This window comes from Gymnoscopelus braueri (genome assembly GCF_963280865.1).
Source record: "Gymnoscopelus braueri genome assembly, chromosome: 18".
NCBI classification, from domain to species: Eukaryota; Metazoa; Chordata; class Actinopteri; order Myctophiformes; family Myctophidae; genus Gymnoscopelus; species Gymnoscopelus braueri.
Window position 1 is genome coordinate 12,508,094 of NC_137618.1, and position 10,562 is coordinate 12,518,655.

At 44.5% G+C, this 10,562-nt stretch overlaps 1 protein-coding gene across 3 annotated transcripts in view; it reads left to right on the forward strand.

Moving 5' to 3' along the window:
- man1a2 (mannosidase, alpha, class 1A, member 2) overlaps positions 1-9,720 on the forward strand; it is a 179,829-nt gene extending 170,109 nt beyond the window's left edge. For all 3 annotated transcript variants that reach the window (XM_080413101.1, XM_080413103.1, XM_080413102.1), the window contains exons 14-15: positions 5,972-6,087; positions 8,358-9,720. In XM_080413101.1, coding sequence (XP_080269227.1) covers positions 5,972-6,087; positions 8,358-8,490 — 249 coding nt within the window. In that variant the 3' untranslated portion in view covers positions 8,491-9,720. The remainder of the gene's footprint in view (positions 1-5,971; positions 6,088-8,357) is intronic.
- Positions 9,721-10,562: the final 842 nt, after the last annotated feature.

A 10,562-nucleotide genomic window follows, 5' to 3' on the forward strand; every position in this document is an offset into this window, starting at 1 on the left:
TTTTCTTTCTCTGCCTGTAATAAAGTAATAAAGCAAAAAACGTTTCAGGAAATGGAAAGAATAACCTGTATATTAGTTATTATTTAGTCACAAGCTTTTGTCAATACTTTTTATTGGTTAAATATTTATGTAACCCACAGACACTTAATCATTTTCACCTTAAATAAAAACAAAACAGAAATAGCTATGTAAATTAGCTAATTTCGCTACAATCTTGTACGAGGAAGTCGGGCATTCATTTATGAAAAAACATAGAAAGGGGAATTATAGAGATTTTTTTTCCCAACGGCAACGATAAATGGCTTCAAAGTCATGTTTAATAAGAGGGTGGTGGGTGTGTTTATGCTCCTTGTTTATGATAATGTTGGTATTTTTCCTATTAATAGCAGAGAGGTGTGCTGAAGGTGAAGGACTGTAGCTCCACACAGATTAATGCCGCCGCCCTTACGACCCTTTCTCCCGCCGTACGCTGAGCGACTCCAGTTTGATTAATTACAGGCGGTGGCCAAGCACCGTTTAACCCATTAAGACCTGAGAAGATTCTAGAAATGTCTTCTAAATCCTAAAAAAAAATTGGAAAAAAACCCACATTTTTTTTTCCTCGATTTTTCAAAAATAGCAGATCTACAAGCTCGTAGCGCGGCACTCGGTGCCGCGCTATGAGCTTGTAGATCTGCTATTTTTGAATAGCCTAAAGAAATCTAAAAGTGACACAGATGCGTTCCAGGTATCAATGGGTTAAAGGAGTGGTTCTCAAACGTTTTCGTGCCAAGGACCCCCAAATTGATATGTATTTGGCCGCGGACCCCCATCTGAATTTTTTTTGTGCCAGGGACCCCCAGAAGAGAAGTTTTATGTAAAAAAAAAAAAAACATGAAATAACAGCCAAAGTATAAAATATGGTTAAAGTGGTTAAAATATTTGTGATGCTGTTATTAACTAATTTAGCTGGGGTACCCCCTGGAACTTCCTCAATAACCCCTGGGGGTCCACGCCAGGACCCCAGTTTGAGAACCAATGGTGTAATGTTTGGAATATACACACACACACACACACACACACACACACACACACACACACACACACACACACACACACACACACACACACAACAAGCAGACTTAAACCTCCCAATGCTCAGCACCCCTGCTATTTTCGACAGAAGGATTTATACTTTGTCGTACGGCGTACTCAAACATCTCTGTAGCACAGATCCTGGATCAGTCTCTCTGAGCTCATCGTGAGTTAGTCTTGCTACTTACTGTATGTGTCCTAGAGATCAATGGTTCCCAAACGGGGGGTCCCCAAATTATTTTGGGGGGTCCCCAGATGATTACCTTAATGTGCAACATTGTTTTCCTCACTCAGCAGTAAACAAACCAACATACAGTATAAGTGTAATTTAATGACGTTTAAAACCTTTTTAATACCTCTAAAATGAAAACCCCCCAAAAAGTCCATTAGTGCGTCAAATGTAACCAATAAACTATACTATAAAAATATCAAAAATAAGAAAGTGGCAGAAATTGTATTGCAAGGCGTTGTGAGCTTGTAGTTTGGCTATTTTCACAATATTTATCTGTGGAACCGAGTCAAACTAAATGCCTCAACTCCTACAATTCCAAGTGCTTGTCAGGGTGGGAACTTGTCAGTTCAAATACGATTATTTAGGGGGGGGGGACACGGCCTGAAACGTGTGGAAACCCTAACGGCTAGCCAACCAGATAGTCCGCCCAAGATGTAGCCAAAGTTCAACCAACACGGTAGAAAACGGGGCTTCTGTGTTCATAATGTGCGTGGCTCTCTTATCAGAAGCTTTTTGTGTGCAGACAGACTTCCTTTTGTTTCCATATTTCATGTGCTGCCCATAGAAAATACCAAATAGGAAGCTTTGGTATGCATACCCAACACATGGAGATTTAGCCCCAGGCTGTCATAGGAAGGTTTGCTTTGTTAAGGAGTCGGGAGATATATAACACCTAATCAGGCTGTCTGCCTGGCTTTTATCTTCTGCATCGCCAATGCCTCTACCTTGATCTTCTCCGTTTTCAAAGGACGGAGGAGAAAAACGGAGTCGATTGGAGGTGAATCTCTCTGTTCCTCCCCTCTTTTTTCTCGGCGGGGGGAAACAAAGCGATGCTGGAAGACACCGAAAAACGGAACGAGGCCTTGTCGTTGAGATACCCTGGTTTAATACTGCGACTGAATTCATTATCTCTCTCTCTCACACACACACACGCTCTTACACACACAGTCTTCCTCTCGTCTGTCCCTCCCTGTGTGACGAGGTGGCTGTCAGCAGAATTCCCCCACAAGGAGTTTTTGGGCTCCTGTTGTTTCCTGTTTTTCATGGACTGCTGCTTTGTCTTTCTGCAGTGTTCCACACACACACACACACTCATCTGTACTACCTGCCCCCACACACACACACACACACACACACACACACACACACCCCCCACACACACACACACACACACACACACACACACACACACACACACACACACACACGCACTATACACTAACACTGCGAAACCCTGAGTGTTCCGGAAAGCATCTGTGTCATTTTAGATTTTAGAGGTGGCTATTGAAAAATAGCAGATACGTACACTACGTACACAAGCTCACAGCACATCACTTCGTGCTGTGCTGCGAGCTTGTACATCTGCTATTTTTGAAAGTGTTAAAAAAAATTTTTTATAAATTTGAATAACGAAAAGGTGTGTGAACTACTGATTTAGAAGGCATTCATTTGTAGAATAGAATTTTAATGGGTTAACTCTGAGTTAAATGAACACATGTGATTTCATAGTGTACTGTAGGTACATGCATGGCATGTGGAGGCGTTTACAGAAAAACATTTATATTCACGGCCACAACCAGCCTACACACACACACACACACACACACACACACACACACACACACACACACACACACACACACACAATAACCGCCGATACGAACGAACGGACACACACAGTTGTCCTGTGGCCATTTGCAGTGGATAATGACACGTTGAGTATCTGGGCAACTGGTGACACACACACACACACACACACACACACACACACACTGAAAGCACCTGTGGCTCTGTGTGCCGGCTGGATGGAAGCAGAGATCACCTTCTTCGCGTGCATTTTATATATTTAAAGAACATTTTTACGGTGTCTCTGTAGGAGACAGACCACTTGACCGATCAGTGTCACATTTCTTGTGCACACTGCCGGTAGCCTGAGGGAGGAAGTACCGCCATGCATTTTTTGTTTTGTTTAAATATTATGTTCATATTGGAAGTGGGAGAAAAACTATGCAACCGCAGGCGCTCACAGGAGATACAAGTGGTTTAAAAGTATCAGTGGTGCTCCTGGATCAAACAGGATAAAAACACCAGAGAAAAATAGGCGATCCATCCGGCACTCAAAGGTCAAATGGAGGAAGCAGCCTTTATTGAAACATGATGTTTCGACCTCAGGAGGTCTTCATCTTTTCGCCCTGATGAAGATCTCTTGAGGTCGAAACATGTCTTGTTTTACTAAAGGCTGTTTCCTCCTTTTGACCTTTTAGTGCTCGGATTGCCTATTTTTCCTCTCATAACCCATTTAGACCTGTTGTAACCTATACGTTGCTATACCTTTCAATCCGGGAGCCACCTCTGTGTCTTAGTTGTAGTTTTTTTTTTTTTTTTTTTTTTTTTACCTAAACCTAACGTTTTCAAAAAACGTTAGGTTTTAGAAGGCGTTTTTGGAATCGGGCCTCAGGTCTAAATGGGATAATGGAAGTGAGTGGCGTTCAGATCAGGCTGAAGCCTTGCCCAAAAATGTGGAGGCATACTGTATGTTATAGATATAAGTCCAAGCCAGGCCGTTACTAGACTCTGTGTCCGCTTTCAGGACAACTTATCTTAACCTGTTCTCCTAATATTTGTTTTTGAAAAAACTTATGTCGCTGTAATATCAGTGGTTCTCAAACTTTTTCATGTCAAAGACCCCCCAATTTTTTTTTGGGCCAATCTCAAAATATTTTGTTCCAGGGACCCCCCCCTGGCCATATTTGGGGAATGATGCAAGTCGGAAACGACGCAAGTTGGGAATTCATACTCCACCCTCTTATGCAATACCCATTGTACATGTACGTACGTAATTTAGGTTGAAAATATTGGACGTTGTGCAATGCTTGTGTGTGTAAAAGACAATTTAGATGTGCTTGGGTGCAAAAGAAAACAACATTCATCCGTCCGAACACAACAATGAGATCTCAGAGCGACGTCTGGTCACCCACTCCGTGCATACGGCTGCTGCCGCCGGGGGAGATTACTTTGCATTCTTCTTAATCTTCAGGCTTTCGCCTTTCTGCTGTGCATTGTGCTGATTGCGATACAGTGCCACGTTGGAGTAATGCCTCCATTGCAGCTGCAAATGATAGAAATTCACGGAGCGCAGCGCTTGCATTAGTAGTGTTTTTACAAGCTGACACCTGGTCAGAGTTTTGTCGAGGCGGCACAAAAAGTCGATGAGATGCGGTCGCCGCCGGGAATTCTCTTGTAAAGGAAAAAACCCTATATGTATGCACATATTGTAGAAGACAATAACTGGTCTAGGACAAGGGTTCCCAAACTTTTCAGGCCGCGACCCCCCAAAATAATCATATTTGAACTGGGGACCCCCCCACCCCCAAAAAAATCATATTTGAACTGGGAACTGGGGACCCCCCCCACCCTGACAAGCACTTGGAATTGTAAGAATACATTTAGTTTAACTCGATTCCACAAGTAAATATTGTGAAAATAGCCGAACTACAAGCTAACCACGCCTCGCAATGCGAGGCGTTGTGAGCTTGTAGGTCGGCTATTTTCTAAATGTTTGCCTCCTTCTTAGGTGATATTTAACAATTTGGCCAATGTTTGACCATTTTTATAGTGTAGTTTGTTGGTTACTTTTGACGTAGTAATGGTCGTCTTATTAGTTTACATTTTTTTCATCCTTTGAAAATTGTAACTTTAGAAATGTGTTGATACCCTGTTTACACTTATATTGTATGTAGGTTTGTTTACTGTTGAGTGAGAAAACAATGTTGCACATATAAACTTACCATCTGGGGACCCCCCAAAATCGTTTGGGGACCCCCAGTTTAAGGAACCATTGACTTACAAGGTGTTTTAGATTGACTACAATGTCGGACAAGGAGGCCCAAGGCCATATTGTGGTTATTTCTGCTTAATCGGTTCCAAGTGTTTGTCTCACCAGGACTCACTCAGCTCAAGAAATTAATTATGCCATGCATGTAAGCTTAATTAAAATGGTGTTCTCCCACCTTTCTTGTTTCCTGTCATTCTCTCTCTCTATCTCTCATTCTTTTTTGCGCTCTCTCCTCCTTCTATTCCTCCCCCTGTTCTTCCAAACCTCTCTTTATCATCCGCCCTTTTACATTCTCTCTCTCTCTCTCTCTCTCTTCTCTCTCACTCTCTCTCTCTCTCTCTCTCTCTCTCTCTCTCTCTCTCTCTCTCTCTCTCTCTCTCTCTCCTCTCTCTCTCTCTCTCTCTCTCTCTCTCTCTTGTCGTGCTCATCACCCCTTTCCTCTCTCAACACTCCCTCTTACTCCTTTCCTCCTTAACACCACTCCCTCTGCTACTGCCCTAAAGTCTTTGCATTGGTTCCGCAATGCTGTCATTTATTTTTTGCCCCCAAAACCAACAACCTGAGACGAATAGCGCTTTTGAATAGTACTATATTGCACTTTGAATGCATCAGCACTTCTTCTTTTTTTTTACCAATGTTGTTGTCAGCTCTCTCTCTCTCTACCTTTTTAATGTTTTTAATGCCTTTGCCGCTTTTTAATGTCTGTTGTTTTTAAATGTGACAAGCACCATGAGTTGCGGAGAACGGTATTTCTCTCCCTTGTATGCCTAGTGTGTATTATGGTACCAATACAATTCTGATTCTCCATCCCTGTGTGTCTCCTCCTGCAGGCCATAGATAAGTACTGCAGGGTGAGTGGAGGTTTCTCCGGGGTGAAGGACGTCTACTCGTCCAACCCCACCTACGACGACGTGCAGCAGAGCTTCTTCCTGGCCGAGACGCTTAAGTAAGCAGTCCTTATCACCATCCATCCTAATATCGATCGTATTGTCGGGCTTAAACCTCTTATCTCCATATTTAAACACTTTTTGTGTTGCGTAAATCAACGCCTTACTTGATCATACTACAACGTGACACGAAAAGCATCAAAGGTTTTGTGCCGGTTTTCGAGCTTGTAGATCTGCTACATTTGCTATTTTTGAATTTGAATCCTGAAAAGTAACAGCTTTGGACAATGGACATAATGTGGTTTCCACCCGACAGAGATGATATGAAGTCTCTGCGTTGGTTCCACGATGCTGTGTTATTTTTTTTATAGACTGCCCCAACGCTCCTGATTTCGTGTATAGAGGGGCGGGTGTAAAGAGCCGGCGAGAGATTGCGGCTGATCCCATTGGTTCACCGATCTGTCCGTCAACCCCCGCCCCGTTAACACAACATTACGAGCGACGCCCACTGCACTCTGGTTGGTTGGGAAGTGAAACACTTCCTCATACCGAGTACACCGACGCGCTGGGCCAGGCTTTTATTTTTTAGCAACACTAAACAATAAAAGCCTGGAGATCGAGGCTATTTTTTTTTAATCTCCATATTGTTTCCACCCTGTGTCCCAGATGCCACCAAGTGGTGAACAAAGTACTCTACTCCAGCACTTGAGTCAAAGTATAGATAATTCTGGTCAAATATTACTCCGCTACAAGTGAAAATTGCTCTGTCAATGTTTTACTTGAGTTAAAGTACTGGATTCCTCTTGCTTTTAAAAATACTATAGTATTCAGAAGTGCATGTATTGTATGTGTATGTATACTGTATGTATGTATTGAAATTTTGACATTTCCCCCCTCTAAAATTCTAACATTTTCAAAATAATATCAATAGTACTGAAAATAGCAGAACTACAAGCTCACAACATGTCACATTGCGACGAAACCTACAATATCATACGGAGGCAAAAGCCTTTCAAAAGCAAGGAAGTTTCTTTGGCACAAGAGCACAGACAACCCTCAACATGAAGTGCTGAACACAGGACATGCAGGCCTCCATCATTTAGTGCAAGGGTCTTCAACAGGGGGTCCGGGACCCCTAGTGGGCCCTCAGAGTTACTACAGGGGGTCCGCCAAATCTTTGTGTGATTTTTATATTAACCACTTCAGCCAAGCATCCATATTCTGAGGCGAAATTTAGCCAAAAATAGCAGATCTACAAGCACACAACGCCTCGCGCTGATAATATAATATATAATATGATTATCATTTTTTAACATTAACCACTTGAACCCTAGCATCCCTTTTCTGAGGAGAACTTTAGCCAAAAATAGCAGATCTACAAGCTCACAACGCCTCGCGCTATTTTTGGCAAAGAGGTATAGGTGTAGAGGAAAAAAAGAGCAGGCCAAGTAAAAAAAAAAAAGTTTAATCTCAAACACAATTTTATACAATATAGAGGGGGTCCTTGCTTCATCTCTCTCTCAGCGAGGGGGTCCGTGGCCTGAAAAACATTGAAGACCCCTGATTTAGTGCAACCGGACATTACAGACCAATCGCACTGAACTAGACCCACTGCAGCTGAAAGGCTGAGAGGTTGGTGAGAGTGGCAGGTGAATGATGTCGGGGTCAGTACCACTGTGGTCAGTAGATCAAACAAATGGTAGTTAGCCCCCTGACTCACCCCGTGGACCAAGAGCTAAGGCTGCACTCTGGTTCCCCCTGCTGGTGGCTTCATGAAGGATTTCACCATTTATGTTGAGTCTTAAAAACCCAATTTTATACTTTCAGTGAGTTGTATTGTGACATGTTGTGATCTTGTAGATACGCTATTTTCAAAGAGGGGACATTTTTGGGAAACTCTTCGCTGGATTTTTGGCCTATAATAACATAGCCCAGAATAGTGAAACCTCATATCTCCAAAACGGTTACTTTTCAAATTCAAAAATGGCAAAAGTGGCAGATCGACATGCTCGAAACGTGGCGCGAAACGCCGCGTTTCGAGCGTGTCGATCTGCTACTTTTGATGCTTTTGTGTGACGCTGTAGTCTGATCAAGCAGGGCGTTAATTTACGAAAAAAAAAACACAAAAAGTTAGAATATGGAGATAAGGAGGTTTCTGCCTGACAGCAACGATATGTATTATTTTACCATTATCTATCTATGTTTTCACACTGCCATCTGTCTCCTCTCTATCTCAACCCCTCAATGTCCTCCTTTGATTTATAATACTCCTGCACCTCCCCTCTTTATCCTCCTCCCCTCCTCCTCTCCTCTCCTCTCTCTCCTCCAGGTATCTGTACCTGTTGTTCTCCAGTGATGACCTGATGCCGTTGGAGAGCTGGGTGTTCAACACGGAGGCCCACCCTCTGCCCGTCCTGCACCTGGGCAACATCACCCTGGCTGGCAGCCAGCCGGCCCAGTAGTAGACCGACCGACCGACCGACTGACTGACACACACACACACACACACACACAGACAGACACACACACACACACACACACACACACACACACACACACACACACACACACACACACACACACGCACACACACACACACAGACACAGACACAGACAGAAGGAGTTGGAGGACACCTCCTCCAGAACTAGCAGGGCGAGCCGCCCCAGACACACACTGGACTATATTTTACATAAACAGCTCCAAAAAGAAACTCCACAAACGTTTTAAGGACCGTCACCCGCCAGGATCAAGGACAGAGGGAGGACGACGGACAGCCGGACAGTGATGAAGGGGAGGGACCACTTGTGTGTAGGGGCGGGGGGAAGGGGGGGGGAGTACACGGCCTAGGCCCCACCCCCTGCCCCGCCCCGTCCCCCAAATACCACTGAAGAGTGACGAGGACGTGGGACTTGTAGCCTCGCACTCTATGACTGCTATAACTTTATCTCTCCGTCTGCCTTTCTTCTTCCTCTCGCTCTTTTCACCATTCTCTCTCTTCTTTGTCGCTCTCTCTCTCTCTCTCTCTGCTTATATTTGAAGGACGGCAGGTTGGGGCTTCTCTGTGTCGTCGTGATTGGCTGGGATTGATTGTGAAGACTTTATTTAGTTTTGTTCGTTGGTCCCAAACCCCCCCCCCCCCCCCCCTCCCCCAGCGCTGAAGGACCGACCTCGAATCCGGACTGATTGTTTGGTGGAGGTCATTTTTTTAATTGCTTGTCATTGAAACGTTCTTTTCTTTTTGGAGACGGGGAAAGGGGGTTAGACTAAAAACGTTGTTCTCGTGTGGACGGACTCTTGGTTGAGACGAGCGGCGAGCATCGGTGTGTGGGTTGGTGAAGGAACACAAGACAAAAGACACGTTGAAGGAATGACAGATTGCACTGACCAGGAGGACGGTGGCGTTGGAGAACTGTTAAAGGGTTGGTGGTGGAAACGGGGGGGGGGTTTCTGTTTGTTTGTTCGTTGGTTTGCTTTTACGTACTGGACAAGTCGTCGCCGGGGAGGAGGTGGGGGGCTGAACCCCACCCCCACCCCCCCTTGTCCCCTAGCTGTCCCCTCCCATCAGCTTCCTGTTTACTGTTCATCTTGTTGAAATGCTGACCTGGGGGGCTCTTAGCCAGCTTGTGTCTTTGTTAAAGCCTGATTTATACTTAGTTGCGTGCCGGTTGTCGTGCTCTGTAAATAGCAGATCTACAAGCTCACAACGCGTCACGAATGTGCCGCGTTGTGAGCTTGTAGATCTGCCATTTACCGCAGGCAACACCAGTGTGCAACTAAGTATAAGTCAGGCTTTAGTGGAGGGGGAACGGAAGCCCTCCCCTCACACTTCTCCTTTAAAAAGAAAAAAAAAGATGGACAGATGTATAAACAGAACAATAATAATAACGTTGGAATAACTTTTATGTTCCTCTTTATTGCCACTCCGTCACACCAACCTCCTTTGGTTTTTTCTTTTAACATCTTTTCCACTTTTTTGGTTCTCCCGGTCAGAGACTCATCACGCCATCACCTGGTTTCTCGTCAAACCATTCTGCTGCTACTCGGACCATGCCTCTTCTCTCTCTCTCTCACACTCTCTCTCTCTCTCTCTCTCTATCCTATTCCTCCTCCCTCCTGTATTTCTTATCATATCATTCCATAATTGCATTCTTCCTCTCACCTGTGCTCTTGACTGGGGCAGCGGGACATTCTTTTTTCGCTACTCAATCCGACATAATTTTCAGCTAGATTCTGAATGTGTGAGTTTGTTCGCGCGTGAATGTGTGTGTGTGTGTGACGCAGATATCAGTTGTGTACATCTTTCAAGGTGTGGGGCGGCGGGGGGGGGGGGGGGGGGGCACACATTGCAGAGTAACCCCCCCCTCTCCCATTATGTCTCCACCACACCACCACTATCAACTGGACTCCCAACTGCCTTCGTGTAAAACTCACATACACCTGACAGCCTGGGTTCTTGACGCCTACTGTGGTCTTACTGGCCTTTCAAAACAGGAATCCTTTTGCCAAGCGTTACCGTATGTCTGTAGATGTGGC